Source organism: Danio rerio, chromosome 2 (assembly GCF_049306965.1).
Source record: "Danio rerio strain Tuebingen ecotype United States chromosome 2, GRCz12tu, whole genome shotgun sequence".
Taxonomy (NCBI): Eukaryota; Metazoa; Chordata; class Actinopteri; order Cypriniformes; family Danionidae; genus Danio; species Danio rerio.
Window position 1 is genome coordinate 27934677 of NC_133177.1, and position 21484 is coordinate 27956160.

Here is a 21484-nt window from a genome sequence, read left to right on the forward strand (position 1 = left end):
CGCGTCCGTGCGCGTGGGCGTTGAGACCACGCACATCTGGAGCGCGCGGGTCCTCGTCTGTTCTACACAGAGATTCGAGGATTATGTGAACGAATGAAGATTAGAAACAGGGATTTAGCCATTCTGCTTCTGATTCTGTCGGTTCTATAATCGGTAATTCTAATGGCTGAAGAAATACTACTGCACAGCTGAGAAATCATTTGATGAGATTACTTCAGAACAGAACAGAACAGAACAGATAACGAATCAATCAAAATCTTGTAAAGGTGTGTGTCATGCAGTTCTATTATTTATCCTGGTCGCATTAGTATAAATACTAAAAATATATCGCTTTCTATAAATTATGCTAAATGTAACCCTTTCAGAAAATGAATAGCATCAGGGATGAAAAAAATGAAAGTACTTTTTCTTCATAGTCCGATTATTTAATGGGTGTTTTGGTTTGGTAAATCAACCCTATCAAATCCACCTCTTCGAGAATCTCACAAGTCTTTAATGTTGCTGATTCTGAATGCAGATTCATGGGAGTTGTTTGCTCGGGAATCACACTAGCCATGAACGTTGACTGTATAAAAAGAACCGGTTCAGGGGAATTGATTGTTTGGGAATCACATTGTTCGTGGTGAATGTTGTTGATTCGGTAAAATGAACCAGTTTATGGTTGTTCGGGATTAGACACTGAACATACTGGATAAACTTGTCGGATGGTCATCATCACCACATTTACAAAAGATTTAGAATTTAAAAATTTGGGAAAAAATACTTATTTTTGAAATACAAATGTATTACATTATTGCATATCATTAGAAAAATAATAGGAATCTGTTAAAGTTTAAAATTAAAAACTGTTGCTGATTGGCTTTTATTTGGCAAACAACAAACTGGCCAGCACATTCAACTTTCATCAGTCAGAATTTGGCTGTTTGAATAAAAAGTAATTAAAACATAATAATAAGGTAGAACTTTACAATTTTCTAGCCTTTTCTTTAAAAAAGTACATTTGAAAATTGATGTCTAATCACAATAGCCAAAACAGTATTTAAATTCATTTTAATGTAGTCCGCTTTTGGTGCTTTTTATTGGTCATTTTTTGTTTTAAGAATAAGAATAAGGTCCAAGATTCAGAATAAAAGTCACTCGTCAAATGTTTTCTCTTTTTATAAACAATACAGTAGCAAAAGATGACTTTATGTCAGATTGTATGTTTTCTTGCACAGCTGGATGTTGGACTCATGAAAAATAATAGTTTGCATTAGCCAAAACTGATTAGCTGAAGTCACACTGATGTGGCAATCAACAGAGGATTCCGCTTGATCTTAAAAGCCTTTTTCGATGGCTTATTTTCACTATTTATGATGGCGTAGCAGTCAAAATAGGATAAGTGAGCTCATCATGCATGGGATAAATTCTGGACCTTTGTCAGTGAGGGGTGGGTCTACCAAACCACCCGAATCCCCCTGGCTATAGTTCTGCTGTATATGTTTACTTACTAAAATATAAGGTAAATAAAAAATAAAATGAAATCCTTTCCTAACTAAAAAAAATAAATACAGTAGTTTTACTACACATGACAAAAAATAGATAAAATTGTTCATTAATCATTAATAATAATAATGATAATAAACTTTATTTTTATACAGGCCTTTAAAAGTAGCATCTCAAGGCGCCTTACAGATATAAAATGTGCAGCAGAAAGACACACAAGCATGAATGCAAAAATTAAAACACACCAAATAATAATAATAATAATAATAATAATAATAATAATAATAATAGATCTAAAAATCATATAAAACCATTAAACAAAAAAACATTAAATCAAATAACCACACATTCAAAATAGTTTGCTACACTACAGTTTAACAAAAGGCCTATGCTTGTAGTAATACAAAAAGTAATCAATATGGCAAAAAATGGTATATGTGCTTTACCCTGATAAAACCATGTGTTTTTTGTAGGGATAAACGTCAATCTGCAGTCTACCAGAATTTAAATATTTCATTGTTCGTGATGCAGTTTTATTTGCGTGCTAAGATAATCTGTGATGTTTAGTTAGGCTGTTGCTTTTTGGCTTGTTAAATGTAGCTAGCACACAGTGAATTAGATCAACATCAACCATTTCAACTCTTGTAAAGTAAACAGTTCAGTGCAAACACATAATATAAGGAAGGAAGTGTTTTACAGCCACTGGGGAATTTTTAAAAGAGAAACAGAAGTTCTGTATAGTTAAGATAACAGTCAGCGAGATGTTTCAAAATCGACAAGCCGACGTGTCTGTCAAGTCATATATCTATAGTGCTTTAAAGTGCAGATTGTATCATAGCAGCTTCAAAGAGATAAACAGGCAAAAAAAGCATCAAGTGTATTTCATTAATTTATAATGCTGTTTTCAGTAGCCAAAGCATTAAAAGGTTTTGTAATTTGAGTGTTTTAATTTAGAGAATCTTTTTTTTAAATGAATCAATCTATCTATCTATCTATCTATCTATCTATCTATCTATCTATCTATCTATCTATCTATCTATCTCTGAGTTATTTGATTAAAAAAAAATTAGGTGGCAATTCAGTTCTTCCTAAAAATGTGACCTGAAGGTGGAGCTATTGTTTTTACAGGCTAACAAGCTAATTTAGCTCCTGTTTATCTGAGCAAGGCTAACACTGGAAAATCCAGTTTGTACGTTTATTCTACTAAATTAGGCTAAATATTTAAACACGAGCGTCTGTTTTGTTTGATCTGTTTACACAACAGCTTTAAAAAAAACACAATTTCCAAGGAATCCGGCATAATGTTCCTCATGTCATGGATGCAAACTATTAGCCCTTTCACACATACAGACCTTTCCGGAAAATTACCGGCAATTTTCCGGAAAGGTTGTATGTGTGAACAGGTCCTTTTTGAAAATACCGGTAAATTCGTTCTGGCTATTTTCCGGAAAGAGAAGTTGTAACATTACCGGCAATTTGCCGGAATGCTGCGCTGTGTGAACGCAGAAGGAATATTTCCGGAATAAGCGCGTGCACGTCTAGAACGTGCTGACGTGAGACGTCTGCTTTAGCCAATCACAACAGTCAGACGCATTTACGTCCGCGCGGTTTGTGAGAATAAAAGCCTTTGAATATTTTTCCAGACGCATTTAGCTGCTAGAAGTTAGTCAGATCACGTTTATATGTTCTTCTTAATGCCAACTGTGCAAATAATCATCGATAAGATGCTTATGATAAGCCGTTGTTTGTTTACCTTCAAGCTTTGCGTGTGCCCATGAAACAGCCTGTGAGCGCCAGCACACACACATATTATGATCTCGACATGCGAAAGTGATCCTGCGAAAGTTGTTCACAATATTGATCATCAAAAGAGTTTGTAATTTAGTCAAATGTTTACAAATACAAGCGCAGCCATTTAAAGCTCATTTGTGGTGAATGATGTCAGAATTTACCGGTATTTTGGAATGGATGTGTGAATGCTCTTTTCCGGAAAATTTCCGTAACGTCCTCGCCTGTGTGAACAGCGCTTTTTTGAATATAACCGGTAAAGTCGTTCCGTAAATTTTCCGGATATTTACCGGTATCACTGTGTGAAAGGGGCTTATGCATTTGAGTTAGGGGTTTTCCTAGCTGCTACTGGAAATGTAATATGTAAATGCTAGTCCACTGACAAGTGACTAAACAAGTGACTTGCTGTGAATTTCACATTTTCACATTTTAACCTAAAATAATCACACAAATATCAATCATTTTGAAGGAAAGTGCACTATTTTCAACACCAGGGGGCGATATAAGCTCAATCGATCAGGCGCCATTTGTTGCTTGTTTGATTGATTTGATTTGTTTGTTTATATTATGTGGATATTATTTTGCCCTTTTCTGAAACCGTATACATATTGTACAGTAGTCCCCCTTAAAACTGCGAGCAATGGTATAATTATTGAGTTTACTGGTCTTGCAATGCTAGCATAACTTAGTTCCTATTTTTAACAGAGGATAAAATGTCTATCAGCATAACCAAGAAGATTTGGGTTACTTTCACAAGTTTAGCTTTTTTTCTACTTCAGTTTGAAGCCTTCATCTGGTCAAGCAGCTTTCATTTCTCTATTCATTTTTAGTCGCATTCAGCTATTCTGGCACTGTTACCAGCGTTCATATATTGGATGAACTACTGAAACTCTTTTTGATCATCACTGGATTAAAAGTATGCAACAAATGGCATATTTCATGAATAGATATTTGCATATCATTTATAGCTCATATTAAAATGAACCCACAAACCTCATTTTCAGAACAACTGAATAACTGTTATAGCAAGACAACAGGAAGAATGATTGTGTGTGTGGGGGGGAGGATTTCCAGGTTGCATGACTTCTGAATTGAAAGAGGAACTTTATATGGCTTTCTGTAAAAAGAAACACCAAACGACAGTTTGGCCATTTCTTCCAGCTGTCAAACGGACATAGGTGATATAAGTTCACCTACACATTTTGGTAAGGATATTTCTGTTACCAAAATATTATTTTTTAATTATTTGTATTAACATTTAATTGTTTGATAAATTTCAGCATACATGACGATACTAAAATAATTGTCACTTTATTTTGAGTGTTTGCTTTCACTGTAGATTACAATAACACAATTCATCAATCGTTTTTAGATCATGGATGTAAATCGCACTTGCTCAGGAGTTAATTCTACAGAGAGTTGCACTCCTGAAAACCAATCTTCTGTTGGACTTGCTGTTGGCTTGCCTATATTCTTTGTAATCTTGTTGCTGGCGGGGATAGCAGCACTATTGTGGTTTCGAAGCAGAAAATCAGTTTCTAACGTCGAGTTATCTAATAAACTTAAGAGCCAAGATAACAGCCACATGGATCATTCCAGGGATTCTCCGTACAGTGGATACGCCGGAGGGCCTCAAGCCACACCACAGAGCCCAATCTATGAGAACTTTCAGAGCGGACAGTCCAGTCAGCATCAGTTTCAGAGGAGTGCCGTACAACATGAGGACAAGCACAGGTAAAGGACAAGCTATTTTGATAGTACCCTTTAAAGATCTTATTGACAAAAAGAAAAAAAAATGTAATACATCTGTTAAACATCCAGCAGCCATTACACTCTTAAAAATAAAGATACCAAGAACAGTGTTGGCTATACAGTGTTATATTTTGAATGGATGAACCATTTAGTTACACATTTTTTATAGTGGAAGGACAATTTATAATATTAAGAACACTTTTTCTATAAAGAACAATGTTATTTGGAGGTCGGTTCTCCATGGAACCATCAATGTCAGTAATAAACATTTAATACAGTTTAAAGAGACTCTCTTGCTAACACTTTGTTTTGATGGTCCCTCCAGAACATTATTTTAATAACCTAAACCAAACAGTCAAGTCTACATAATAGCAAAGTTACTAAAGTGAACAGAACATCAAATTAATAACCCAAAATACCTGTGTATCCCAAAAGTCAAATTTAGACTGAGAAACTGGGTGATGATAAAACTGCAAAGTCTTAGAAGTCAAATGGAAATTCCCGCTAAGTTTAATTTGCTGGCTGTTTTGCAAGATCTCGCTGACATCATTAACGTGTGGCAATAGTGGTAACTGTCAGCGAGAGCTACTTGAAAGGAGTTTTTATTTTGTTGTAACATTTGTTGGGTTAACTGCTAGTGGGTTTTCATGAGCTGATTTTCACTTTTGCCCCCATTCAGAGTCCACCAGGCGCACCTGCAGTGTGATCCGCATGATGCAATCTACAGTAACGATCCTGCCCTCTTCCACCCAGATCAGACAGAAATCTCGGAGGATGTTTACATCATGCCAGATGCTTGAACGCCTGACATTGCTTGCTGTCCAGTATTATTTCTTAAAATGTAAAGTAGAAAAATTTGTGCTGGCATGATGTGAAATAGTAAGTCTTTAGTTTCAGAGGGAAAAACCCCATATATCATTTTATCTGAATGGAAATGTATAGGGTGTAGACGTTCTTCTGTTGTATTATAAACACTTTAATAGGGTAGTTCAACCAAAAAAAGGAACATTTACTCGCTGTTTACTCAACCTTAAGTGGTTTCAACCCTTTATGAGTTTATTTCTTCTGTTAAACACAAAAGAAGACTGTTGGAAACCGGTAACCATTGACTTCCATTGTTGGAAAACAAATACACTACTATGGATGTCAGTGGTTACAGGTTTGTAAACACCATCTTCTTTGGTGTTCAACAGAAGAAAGAAAATCATAAAGGTTTGGAACCAGTAAAAGAAAAGTAAAGAATGACAGAATATTCAGTTGTGGGTGAACTTTCCCATTAAGATTTGTTTGAAAGAACCACTTACTCTGGATATTCATTCAGTTTTACTTTATTTTACATAAAATAGTTTAAACCTTGAATAAATGTGCTCCAAATATAAAACCAACTTTTAAAGTACAATCTGAACAAACTCTAAAACAAGTTATGATCTTGATCTTTCCAATGCAAACATCTAAAGATTCTTAAATCGCTACATTTACTAAAAAGTTTCTGTGAAACCGATAGAAATGATAAAGAGTTCATGGTAAAAACAAGAACAAATATCTGTCAATGGGCTCTGAAAGTCAACTCAAGTCATTTCTACTGCAATAACCGATATTTGTTTTTGCTTGCTTAACTCAATTTCGTTGTATTTAATAAAAAACAAGACCTAATATCTTTACTTTGCATCTCAAGAAAGTGCATCTTGATTTAAGGAATTTTAGATATTTGTATGGGAACAGAAGAGCAATGTTTTGATCTTGTGGTTGCTTTTTGCAGTGCATGCAACATTTGTAAGATTTTCTGCTCTAATATAAGTCATTTTAAAGGCCTTAAAACGTTGAAGAGTAAGAAAACATTTTTTCCAACATATCATTTTGAACTGAGTGATTGGAATGCCCTCACAAACATTACATCAACCAACCTTTTCTGTATTGACTGAACTCAGTGAGACAGCAAAACATAATCATGACCTGACTGATCACAGTTTAACAGGTGTCTCTGTCCATTTCATGCTGGTACAGACTGGTTTATGCTGGCTTGGTTGACCAACATAGTGTTTTCCTCTAGAAATGCTTGTCTATATTTTCAAACACAGTTTCTTACGTAAATCTGTTACAGTTTCTTCAACAACAAAATGCATTACGACTATTTTATTATTAACAGTAATAAGAAATGTTTCTTGAGCTCAAAATCAGCATAGAGTGATCTCCAAAGGATTATGTGGAAAAAGAAATGTAATATTATTTCACAGAAGTACAGTTTTTGCTGTATTAATGATCAACATCGGTCCACAAACATTCAAAACCCACTAAGCCCAAATTGCAGTAATGGTAGAGAGTGTCCACGTTGTGTAACACGCCACATATTTCATAAGAATCTTTTTTCTCATGCTTTTAAATTTATTAGTTGACTTTAATAATCATCCAGACTGTGTCTTTTTATTTTTATGTCACTGTGACTCATTGAAATCGGCTTTCTTTAGCTACAAATTAGCTGAGATGACTAAACGAAAGAAGTGGAACATTAGACAGTAGGTCAGCTCATTTGGCAGTTCGGTGTCAGAATGTCTCAGTGAGAGACGGAGAAAGCTTGACCTAATCATAAACATTTCTCTGAAATGTAGGTTTTTTTCAGTTGCTGCATATCCTGTTAACAAGTCACTGTGTCATTTCCCAATCTTAGATCAATGAGATTGTTGATCACATTAAATGAACTTTAATTTACCTCAGTAGTCATGAGAAGGCTATTCTTCCAAATTACATTAGAATTGCATCAGAAACATTATGCTGAGTCAGTCCCATTAAAGGGACAGTTCAACCAAAAATGAAAATTTGCTGCAATGTACTCACGCCGTTAAAAATGTGGATGAATTTCCTTCAGTAGAATGTAAAATTGTGGTCCTTTGTGATTAATGAAATGTGAGTTAATGCTGTCATTGCTACATGGAGGTCTTATGAAGCAAAATGCTTGATTTGAGCAAACACTAAACATTATTATTAATCCACATCCGCATGAGTATTGCATAATGTTGTATAATATTGTTGAATGTACAACAATGATGTAAATAATGCTCAGTTTTTTTGTTATAGTCAATTTGCTTTACTTCCTTTAGATCTCGAAGAATAATCAGAAGCCTCAAAAATGGTGTTATGTTATGAATAAAACAGATTCAAAAATAACCACATTTTTGCTAACAATCCACTTTAATGTTAACCTGAGGAAGAAGTCAGCTAAATCTTAAGTAAGTTAACAGTAAATGTTCATTTTTTGGTGAACTGTATATTTTAGATGGCAGCACTGCCTCCAGAAGGCCTCAAAAATAAGGCTCGTGTGTGAGAATCATTCCACCACATCTTATATCTTATTATTCTTCCTGACAAACATTTGATTTATGAAATATGCCTGTCATCCTTGTCAGTCAGCGATTAGTTTATCTAACATGTTGACAAACAAGGCTGAAGGAGAAAGTTTGAATAATCATTCATGTCAAGTAGCCATCATTTTCCAAAGAAAGGATTTGTAAATTTGTGGATGTCTCAGCATTTCCTGTATAATTATAAAACTTGTTATCTATTTAAAATGTCTTTAAACGTTTCATGTATACGAGGCATTATACATAAAACCCAATACAGAATAACGTTGAGTACCATATTGTCTTTCTAAAATGGTTATCACAGAATAGAAGTATTAATAAAGTCATATATATAATTTTTAATGAAGTTGCTGATTTGTACTGAAGTGCTGAGTTACAAATCATCAAAAACTCCTGCTGGAATAAGAAAACAAGTTGTTATGTGTCATGCAATTTATTTTTTAATACAAAAAGCATTTACATCAGCTTATCTCCTGCATGAGAATAACTTTTTTGATGGGGCTTTAATACTACACTGTAAAACCTAATAAGTTAAGGTAACTCAAACCATTTATAACTGATTCTAATGAGTACTGTGAACTTAATCTATTTGAATAAACAAAGAAATTTGTGCACAGTAAAACCCAAAAAAATGAAGAGAACTCAAACCAATTGAGTACTGTAAAGCTCAATAAGTTAAGGCAACTCAAACCGTTTGAGTAAACTGATTGGTATAAACCATTTGAGTTAAAAAACTAAATCTATATGAGTACTGTAAACTTACTTTACTTAAGTTGAAGTAATGAGGTATTTAATTATCTCATTACCTTCAACACTGAGTTCAACACTCTTTTCAAATAAGTAGAATTAACTTTCAGTACATTCGGAGTTGACATTTCATTTCATAAAGTTGACTGTTGGGTTTTATAGTGTTATTACACTTAGGCTGATATCAATAGTTCATGAAATAGTTTTATTAATAGGGCCAATATGAAATATGACACATAAGCAATATCACACACGCCATGTATCACATGGATACATATTGAGCTAATACAACTGTTGCACTGTAAACCTGAATAAGTTGACAAAACTCAAAAAATTTGAGGTAATCAGTTACATCAAATTTTTTAAGTTTTGAAATTTTCTATTTTAAGTAAGCAGAAACATCAAGTTTTGAGTTTGGTAAACTCATCCAAGGTACTTTCTCCTAACTTAAAATACACAGTTTACCCAGCTCATACATTTCAATAGCAATTAACTTAAATGTTTTAATTTCTCCCAACTTTAAATATGGAGTTACCCAGCTCATCTATTTTAACAGCAATTAACTTAAATGTTTTAATTTCTCCCAACTTTAAATATGGAGTTACCCAGCTCATCTATTTAAACAGCAATTAACTTAAATGTTTAAATTTTTTCCAACTTTAAATACAGTTACCCTGCCCATACATTTTAATAGAAATTAACATAATTCTTTTAATTTTTTCCAACTTTAAATACTTAGTCATCCAGCTCATACATTTTGATAGAAATTATTATAATATTATTATCATTAAATTAGCTATTTCATTTTGAGTTTCACAAATAAATTATCGATATTGTTAATCTGAAAAAACCCATAAAAATAAGAAAATGCAGCTGTAATTTCAAACACACAATACCATTTTTTTAACATTTATTTTTAAGCAAGAAATGTCTAACAGGTAACTTTACCTTAAATGTCCAACAGGTAAAAATGAATAAAGTTTACAGTAAACATGCCATGCCTGCCAAGCTTCTCCTGCAACTACAAATGTCTTAAAATCTTTAAACAGTAAAACATTCTGACAGTAACAAATTTACAATAAACATTATTCTGAAATGAATTAACTTTCAGTACATTCGGAGTTGACATTTCGTTTTATAAAGTTGACTGTTGGGTTTTATAGTGTTATTACACTTAGGCTGATATCAATAGTTCATGAAATAGTTTTATTAATAGGGCCAATATGAAATATGACACATGAGCAATATCACACACGCCATGTATCACATGGATACATATTGAGCTAATACAACTGTTAGATGGTACAATACCTTAGTGTGAGGAAGTATTTCCTTCCCCTGTAGATTCAAGTATTAAGCTGACCGTTTCATAAAACAAAAGCTGATTAAAAACATTATTTTAGAACTAGTAGCAAAAATGTGTTGCATTTGTTCTTTGGAGTTAAATGCATTGTGTATTAGAGCATAGTGTTATTTATGAGGAAAAATATTGTGGTATATACTTTCTTGTGGTATATACAAACTGTAAAACCTGACAAGTCAACTTAACTCAAACGTTTGAGGAAACCGGTTGCGGCAAAATGTATATATGGGGTGAAGCAGTGGCGCAGTAGGTAGTGCTGTCGCCTCACAGCAAAAAGGTCGCTGGGTCGCTGGTTCAAACCTCGGCTCAGTTGGCATTTCTGTGTGGAGTTTGCATGTACTCCCTGCGTTTGTGTTTCCTCCGGGGGCTTTGGTTTCCCCCACAGTCCAAAGACATGCGGTACAGGTGAATTGGGTAGGCTACATTGTCCGTAGTGTTCGTGTTAATGTGTGTGTGTGGATGTTTCCCAGAGATGGGTTGTGGCTGGAAGGGCATCTGCTGTGTAAAAAAACTTGCTGGATAAGTTGGTGGTTCATTCTGCTGTGGCGACCCCGGATTAATAAAGGGACTAAGCTGACAAGAAAATGAACGATATATATATCTCTTCCCCGAGGGCCCCGTCTTCCCCGAGGCCTCCTTTCGGTGGGACATGCCTTGAACACCTCCCTAGGTAGGCGTCCACGAGGCATCCAAAACAGATGGGGGGGGGGCTTCAGATCATTTTGGAAGGGTACTTTCTATCCAAGACTAAAAAGGGCATGTGCACTGCACAGGTTGACCTCTATGTGTGCACGTGCCTGATTGACCCTATTACTGCTGCCACTGCACCAATCCGCCTGTCAATCTTACATTTCATACTTCCCTCACTCGTGAACAAAACCCAGATATACTTAAACTCCTCCACTTAAGGACTTTCTTCCAACCTGGAAATGGCAAACCATCTTTTTCCTGTGTAGCACCATGGCCTCAGATTTGGAGGTGCTGATTCTCATCCCAGCCGCGTCACACTCAGCAGCAAACAGCCCCAGTGCATTCTGAAGGTCCAACAGAACAATATCATCATCTGTTAGTAACTTAAACATTTTAAGTTCAGTTGTCAAATATGTATGGGTTCAGTTAAATAAAATTAATTGAACACGAACAACTGTAAAGCTACCCAAACGGTTTAAGGAAATTTATTGCGGCAAATAGTTTAAGTTGACAGAACTCAAATGATTGAAAAAAAAGGTCGACTTAGAATATCACTCACCAATTTTAAAATGATTTGATCAGCTGTAGTTTGAAAATACGCTGATCCTTTCTCCTCTAAGGACTTATTATGTGGTCTCTGTTGTAAAATTGTGGATGGACATCTTCAACCATCTTTGCTCTGCTAAATGACAGGCTGATGGATGCTGATGCGCTGTATCTCAGAAATTTTATTAAAAATAAGCACTATCCTTATAAATAAACTGCATAGCAATCTAAACAACTACATTCTCGCCTAAAAAAGCCTCCAAAGTGAATTATGTTGTCCAACAGCTGCAATATTTGTCAAACTATGAGCTTATTGATCAGCTGTCACTCTATGTTATATAAAATAAAAAAGTTCTCTTAAATACAGACAGATAAGAAATGGCAGCAAAACCTTTAGGTTTCTGCTGCTGTAGGCATTCATTAGCTTCAGACACTGACACACATAATCTAATCTATGTCAGACACACCCAGAAATACTGGTAGATTTATTTTCATTAATCCTATTGTTTCCACATTCTTCAGAAGCAGAGAGCAATTCTTGTTTACACCAGATTTTCTTATACTTGATCCAAACATTTAAACCTACTAAAAGTTTAGTTGTTGCATAAGTCGTTTATTTGTCTTAAAATAAAATTAAATTCATTAGAAGTACACAGAAGTCTACTTCTTTATCACTTTATGTTTACTTTATGATAAGTATGATTATTACTGTTATCATTATTTATGAAATGATAACATAATCAAAACAATTCGGCAGATAAAAAATGTTTACTACAGCAAAATCAAAAAGACAATAAACATTTATGGACAGAAGTTAGAGTACATTGTTGCTGTAACGATTATGTGAAATAATTAAATTATGAACATTATTGACATTGTGATTGTAATTATTATCTATAAAATGATTACATTGTCAAAACAATACAGCACATAATGTATCTAAAAATATTTACCACAGCAAAATCAAAAACATAACAATATTTTATGTACTACAATGCCGCCAGTTACAAAGTATTACGTAAATACTGAGTCACAAATGAACTTGTACTTCGGCTGTGTTTGATTCAGAGATCATTCACCCTCTAGTCAAGGCCAATGACACATATGTGTGTTTTCAAGGCTACAGATCTGGCCTATCTTTATGGATAAATATGGAAAATTGGATGTCATGGATGAATGTCTTTTATGGCATGACCTTACCTTGAAATATTATCTCTGGATGGATGCTGTAAAATATTAAGGTAAAAGACAGTGATTTGAACATCTACGGTTAGGTATGCGTGAATTCATTTTATTGGTCATATGATCTGAATGAGTAATATGGATGACTCACTCACACCATCTATTTTTTACAATTTAATAGCACAAGATGGTAATTTAAATGTGTATTCAAAGCGTTTAACAACAACAGCTTAACCTTGATATCACAGAAAGTATTATAAGGGCATTAGTTACATCTTCAGAACAGATGAATCATCTTTATTGAACACATTTTTATAAACATCTTTATTAGACAACACACATAGACACTCACCAGGCACTTTATTAGGTACACTTTACTAGTGCCGGGTTGGACACACTTTTGCCTTCAGAACTGCCTTAATCCTTCATGGCATAGATTCAACAAGATACTGGAAATATTCCTTAGAGGTTTTGGTCCATTTTGACATGATAGCATCACGCAGTTGCTGCAGATTTGTCATCTGCATGATGCGAATTTCCCATTCCACCACATCTCAAAGGTGCTCTACTGGATTGAGGGCTGGTGACTGTGGAGGCCTTTTCAGTACAGTGAACTCATTGTCATGTTGAAGAAACCAGTCTGAGGTGATTCAAGCTTTATGGCATGGCGTGTTATCCTGCTGGAAGTAGCCATCAGAAGATGGGTACACTGTGGTTATAAAGGGACATGGTCAGCAACAATCGTCAGGTAGGCTGTGATGTTGACACGATGCTCAACTGGTTCTAATGGGCCCAAAGTGTGCCACGAAAATATCCCTCACAACATTACACCATAACCAGCATGAACTTTTGACATAAGGCAAGATGGATCCATGCTTTCATGGTGTTGATGCTAAATTCTGACTCTACCATCTGAATGTCAGAGAATAAATCGAGACTCATAAGACCAGGCAACTTTTTCTAACATTCTATTGTCCAATTTTGCTAAGCCTGTGCCAATTGTAGCCTTTTCTGTTCTTAGCTGACACCAGTGGCACAGCAGTGACAGCAGTGGCACCTGGTGTGGTCTTCTGATGCTGTAGCCCATCTGCCTCAAGGTTGGACATGTTGTGCGTTTAGAGATGCTCTTCTGCATACCTTGGTTGTAACGAGTGGTTATTTGAGTTCCTGTTGCCTATCTATCAGCTTGAACCAGTCTGGCCATTCTCCTCTGACATCAACAAGGCATTGCACTCACAGAACTGCCGCTCACTAGATATTTTCTCTTTTTCTGGCCATTTTCTATAAACCCTAGAGATGGTTGTGCATGACAATCCCAGTAGATTAGTAGTTTCTGAAATACTCAGACCAGCCAGTCTGTCACTAACAACCATGCCATGTTTAAAGTCACTTACATCACCTTTCTTCCCCATTCTAATGCTCAGTTTGAACTGCAGCAGATCATCTTAACCATGTCTACATGCCTAAATGCACTGAGTTATTGGCTATGTGATTGTCTTATTAGAAATTTGCATTCACGAGCAGTTAGACAGGTGTCCCTAATGAAGTGGCTAGTGAGTGTATTTGTCTATATTTTATCTGTGTGTACTTTGTATTCCTTACGTTTAAGGCCAACTGTCCATAAATGTATAATAATACCAGTACTTTTTGACCTTGTGGGGACAGTTTTGGTCCCTATGAGAAAAACAGCTCATTAATCACACAGAATGAAGTATTTTGAAAATCTAAAATGCAGATTGTTATGAAGGATATAAGTTGGATTGTAAAATATACAGTTTGTTTACAGTATAACAATAATCAAGTCTATTAAAAGTCTAATAAATGTGCTATATATTTTTTTTCAAAAATGAAACTTACAAGTAAAATAAAGACAGTTATTCAATTTCTTTAACCGGCACCTATTTTACTCCTTTTACAAGATGTAAGATATGCCTTTGATGTCTCCAGAAATGTGTCTGTAAAGTTTCATCTCAAAATACCCATTATTAGCCTCCAGAATCTGCCAATTTTGATGTCTGTGTAGCTGTTTTTGTGGCCTGTGGCTTTCAATGCAATTTAATTGCGGTATGCATATTTGCTTCTCATCATGCGTTACGTCAGATAAACAGCAGTCAGTGATAGAGACAGACACAGATGAAGCTGAAATACAGCTTATTAGTCAAAAATACCAAGAAAGTTTATTTGATGTATTTGTGGTCTAATTTATTCAAGCCTTTCTGAAATGATGAGTCACACACAAATGCCATTTGCAGTACAAATAAACACATATGCGTGCTTACTGACACCATGCAGCTGTGATAATTATAGTGGTTATGAATTAGATAATGATTTTACTGTCTTTATTACAAACATGCTCTGTTTTAAAAAAGTTTGAATCTTATAAAACATATAAAAATCACATAGAGTTGGAACAAATATTTTAATCCCAGTTGATTTGCAAAAAAATGTTCTGTGGACATATGTATACATGATTTTATGGAGACATGGCACCTGTCAATCAAATCAGTGGGCATCACATTGCGATGGGCCTCAAAGTCCCTGGGATTTGATCCTGTTTTAATGTCAGGAAATTTTAAAAAGAGAGAGAGACCTGCTGTGTTTATATCACTCCAATATGACAGTGAACACACACAGTTCTGTCCAAACAGCTTACAAAAGTTAATTGTCATCATAGACGCCCTTTAAATATAAACATAAAATTAAAAACTAGTTCAAACTGTTAAAAAAAAACGACAATATTTAATTCATACTAAAATAACACTGGTGAAACAATTCACTCATTTTCATTACACATCCATACTAAAAACACAAATGACCTTTATTAACAATCATTCACAAACACAAAACATTTCCTCAGTTCAGCACAATGACAAACAAGCGAGAACGGTACAAAACATTTCAAATAAATTAAAATAAATAGTCTGACATTGCAGTTTACCTCATGTCAGTCATATGAAATACACATTAAACACCTCAGTGTTCGCTTAAAAGCAGGTGTCATTTGTTTTCCAAACTATGCATAATAAAGCAAAGGAATGTAACCAAATGAGTGTAAGAATGTTCGAGACTCACTTTCAGTTCACAAGTTAATGCCCTGCACATGTGGCGGTTTCATGCACAGTGGCATTTATTAACTATCAAATCATTAAAAGGTGTCAACTTCAACTTTCCACGGCTGTCGTAGTGCATAAGAACCATCGGCTCATAGGCAGCCGGTACACAGCAGGGCCCGTGTGTTATTCCTTTGGACATGAGATGCAAACGCGACTTAACCTGAGTATGCATACTAGCAGGTTTATAATTATGAGGACAGGATCCATCACAGTAGTGCATGGTGTAGCCGGAGGGAGCGATAATCCAGTCTGACCAGCCAATTTCTTTAAAGGAAACGTTCAATGAATTGCGCCTGCAGTGTCCTTCATCCTCGACGCTTTCTTCTCTGGTAGACAAAGCTCTCTTGTTTCTCCTCACTGTTTGGTCGAGTTGTAAAATAAAGCGAGGCGTGGAATGTGTGCTCACTTCTTGTTTTCTGAGGAGGCAAATTTCCACAACTAAAAGCTCAGCACTTGTGTCTTTGAGCCAATTCTGCACCGCAGAAGTTAAATCCAGACTGACTTCCCGAGAAATCGAGTCTCTGGTGTGAAGTATCGTGTCAGTATGAAAAGCAGGGGGTTTGTGTATTCTGACCACAATGTCCTTTGATAGCCACGGCTGGCCGTGTGCTGTTCTGTGCACGTGCGGCCTCTTGATTTGCAGTTTGGCATGTTGAAGGTTTGTTGCAGATCTGACGCGCGAGTTCTTGTGGAAAGCAGCTCTGATCCACTGCTGACTGGAGTCCGTAGAGGAATTCAGAGGTTGCACTGGAGAATTAGTAAAGGAAGCGAGTTAATTGGAGAATGCAAAACAAACGTGGCATGCATGATACACTCTAAAGTGGTGGTCCAGAGTGTATTTTTAAGGCTTGGTTGTGTTTATAAGATGCAAAGCAATGTGTGCTCATGCTTCCCTTGTGAAAAATCATGCCTGTTTTCCATATATCTTACTTTAATGATACTCAGCTAACATGAAAACGACAATCATATTTCCTAGTTTTTCCAAAAGCCCGCCCTCAAGAGGCTCTGATTAGTCAGCTAACGTGCTAATGTGCTGTGATTCACAAATCAGCTCCATGCCACCAAGCGTCTCTGCTACAACATTCCAGCATATACAGCCACGCCTCTTTACTGTGCAGAGCGTATGATCGTAACCAGAAGGATTTATGACATTAATAACTCGGTTGTATTTTTTTGTAGTCCCCAAACTTTGTTCGCTGTAGGCTTTGCTGAGTTAACTCTGTAATAGCCAATGTCTTCCTTTGCATTAAACTTTGAGGATCTTACATTTAGAGATGTTGTTTATGTTCACACAGCTACATTACACATCAACTAAAGTTTGAAATATGATACCGTTGTAGATCACCCCTTTAATATGCATGCATAAACAAATACAAACATGCTAAAAAAGTCTATACATAATACATTAAACTGACTTCAATTAAGTTAAAACATAGTTAACTTATTTTAGGTAAATCAACATAAAAAAACATATTTGGCATGCAATCCCATGTTAAAATTACATGTAAAACGCAGTGTAATTGAACAGTGAAGTAGCTAAAAAAGTTTTTTTTACTAAATTTGAGATTTTCTACATAAAAATTGTGTTTATTTCAGTGTTTATTTGCCAATTGTACTAGCCTCTTCTAATGAAAATAGTTTTTATACACTGTAAAAAATGATCTCGGCTGCCTTAAATTTTTAAGCTGAATCAAATTAACCTTATGAGTCCACTGAACTCATGAATAGTACATGATTAACTTTGTTTAATAACAACAATTAGTGTACATTGGTGTACATATACATTTTGTTATATAAAAGATAATTATATAAAATGGAAATCTTAATACATTTAAAATATTTTAAAATGAGTAAAAAAATATTTGATATATATATATATATATATATATATATATATATATATATATATATATATATATATATATATATATATATATATATATATATATATATATATATATATATATATATATATATATATATATTTATATGTATTTTTTTTATAGCTCACACCCTATGAACAATCTGTAAAATTAAGAAAATATGACCTATAGTGGTATTAGTTTTTAATTATGTAAATAATAAATATTACAATTGTTGGTTTTAATTGGTAAATATAATCTAAATATTAACTATATTAAATATAAATATCATCAATATTTTGAAACATTGCAGAGCTCTTTTAATGTTTAATTATTATCCAAAGCAATGTGTCTGTGTTTGTGCTGCTTCATGTGCTTTAGGAGGACATGTTTGTAAAATGACATGTGTATGTCCTAGGTATTACAATACCTCGTGTCCTCATAATTAAAATACTTAAAAATCAGACTAAACAGGTTAATCACACTCAATCATGCTGCACACTCAAATTTTGACAGATTTCCTGTGCGGGTTGGGTTCAGGAGTAGGAGTAGAGTTATTGCAAGGCAATATAACAACAGTATAAAATACATTATAGCTATAGAGAACACTCATAAACTCAATATTGTAATACATTTTGTTTTTGTGTATATATATATATATATATATATATATATATATATATATATATATATATATATATATATATATATATATAATGTATAAATTGTGCAAATACAAATTTGATGTCCTCAAATACATTTAATTTTACTCCACACACACACAATAGTTGAATTAATTAAAACAATGACACTGTTTTAACTTCACACAATCATTACCAGCTTACCTGTTGTAGGAAATAGCACTGTGGAGGCTCTTCTTGCCGTCTGAGTCTCCTGCTCTTCACTTGCGTTTCCTTTCAGCAGTTGTCCAATCCTTCTATACTGCCGATACATCCTGACCAGATCCTGATGGGAAGCTCTTCCTCCAGGCCCTGGCGGTGCCTCCATACCGAGGTACTCCAGAATAATGCTCTTCAGAGCTTCCAGCTGAAGGCCCTTGTATGTTTCTTCAAGCGGCGTAGACTCTCTCAGACAAGAGCTAAAAATAACAGCCCCGACGGAAAGCAGAAAGACTGAGTTCTGCATGGCAAGCTCTTTTTGTTAGTGCCGTCTTTGTGTTGGTCAGTGCAATGAATGACATTCCAGACATGCTTTCATTTATACAGGTGCAGGCCACGCCTCGCCCAACTCATCTACACCCACACTGAAACCACACGATCCCTCGCCAATGACATCATGTCAATACGACTTTAGAAGAGTCCTGTCTCCCCAAATGAAGTTCATCCTGGACTTGGGACTTTGGTCCTGCATGCGCACACACACACACACACACACACACACTTAATGCACTAAATGCATTGGCACTTTTTGTTGAGCATCAATATTATTTAATGCGTTCAAACATGTTGAATGTTTGATAATATCTATACACATACATAACCGTGATGTCATAAGACATAAAGGTCATGAAAGATAAGCATGGTATGAGAGTTTTAAGTTCTATTCCTGTACTATGATTCTGCATTAAAGATTTCTTAATTGTCTTATAGTCTGATCTTGTTTTTTATGGTTTTCATATTTTAAAATATTTGATTTACATGATAAAAAGGTCAAATGATATTTAAGGATAATGTCATTCTTTAAGACATGTTTAAAACTAACACACGAAAGCTGTAAATACTCAGTGTTAGTTCCTGTTAGTCAATGCATTACCTAATATTAACAAGTGAGAATTCATAAAGTGTTGCCATGAAATTTATGGACTTTTTAAACTTCTCTCTATTTTATGTCTTGCCCAAACTTATATGTTTTTAGTTTTTGTAAAGAACTTTGCTCAACCACTTCCCCATCATTCTCCCTTTCTTTTCAAATGGGATGGTGGGGCAAATCAATGGTTAGCATGGGCTAACTTTGGCCTCCGGGCCCAAGTTTCAGCATCTCTGATTTATAACATTTTGTATTCTTATCAATTCTTATTGTTGTTATTTATTATTATTATTATTATTATTATTATTATTATTATTATTATTATTTCTAATAATTATTTCTATAATTTGTTATTATTTTTATTCTAAATTGTTTTTGAAAATGAACATGCACTGTGAACTATAACATGACCATGAATAACTAACATAATATCTATATATACAGTTGAAGTCAGAATTATTAGCCCCCTTCAAATTTCTTTTTCCTTTTTAAATATTTCCCAAATTATGTTTAACAGAGCAAGGACATGTTTACAGTATGTTTTATAATATTTATTCCTCTGGAGAAAGTCTTATTTGTTTTATTTTGGCTAGAACAAAAGCAGTTTTTCATTTTTTAAAATCCATTTTAAGGAAAAAAATGATTAGCCCCTTTAAGCTATTTTTTTCGATAGAACAAACTATTGTTATACAATAAATTGCCTAATTACCCTAACCTGCCTAGTTAACCTATTTAACCTAGTTGTCACTTTAAGCTGTATCGAAGTGTCATGAAAAATATCTAGTAAAATATTATTTACTGTCATCATGGCAAAGAGAGGTTATAATTAATTGATGATATTCATTAAAACAATTAAAATGCTAATACGGAAATTTTAAAATCCTGCAAGATCCAAGATTCAGCGCTCAGCATACTTGAGTATAGCTATTTAAAAAAAAGAATATTTTTACCCATTTCTGCAGTGAATATAGGCCAGGGGTGTCCAAACTCTGTCCTGAAGCTAGGGCCGGTGTTCTGCATATTTTAGTTCCAGCCCAAATTAAACACACCCGAACCAGCTAATCAAGCTCTTTATAGGTGGAAACTTTAAGGTAGCTGTGTTGAAGGAAGTTGGAGCTAACTATTCAGAACACCAGCCCTCAAGGCCCGAGTTTGGACACCCCGATATAGGCAATGTATTTTGGTGTATTTAAACAAAGCAGATTTATTAAACAGATATATTTATTGAAATAAAATTTTTGTCACCAAACATGTTTAGAAACTGTAAGATAATGCAATTAAATTCAAGCAAAATATTGCAAACCTTTAACAACCTACAAAATTTCAACTAAGTTTTTCAATGTTTTTGCCTCTCTTGATTTTTCCTCTTTTTAAAATTTGCATTTAATTTTTTTCTATAACATATAAATTTGGTTGTACTAGATTTTGGACCGTAATCATAAGTTACTTTGTTTGATAAGCTCCAGATTTGGCTTCAGTACTGACTAATCTAATGTATATGCACAACTACAATATTGTATAGCTTCCTATTAAAAAATGATCTTAAAAGAGATTTGTGAGGGGTTTACTTATACATGCTGAGCACAATTTGTCAAACAATTGTCAGCAGTTGACAAAATCTCACTGAAGTAAAATAAAGCACGACAGACCTAAACAAAACTCAAGTCAAATAATTTGCATAAATGCCAAAGCTTTACTAGTCACGTGTTGTGCATCACATGGTCAGATGAGTCTTCTGAGGTAAAAAGTATGTGAAAGGTTTTTAGGTATGTTTCAAACAAACACTGCGGCATTCATGCTGTCACAAAGCCAAGAGCGCCGCTGTGAGTCATT

General features: G+C 34.5%; 1 protein-coding gene across 1 annotated transcript; it reads right to left on the reverse strand.

Moving 5' to 3' along the window:
• Positions 1–15085: 15085 nt before the first annotated feature.
• On the reverse strand, positions 15086–19076 carry gdf15 (Growth differentiation factor-15). The gene is made up of 2 exons (XM_021471248.3): positions 18730–19076; positions 15086–16769 (listed from the first exon to the last, which is right to left on the reverse strand). Exons 1-2 carry the CDS (start codon positions 19028–19030, stop codon positions 16021–16023), a joined length of 1050 nt encoding a protein of 349 aa, XP_021326923.2. The 5' UTR covers positions 19031–19076; the 3' UTR covers positions 15086–16020.
• Positions 19077–21484: the final 2408 nt, after the last annotated feature.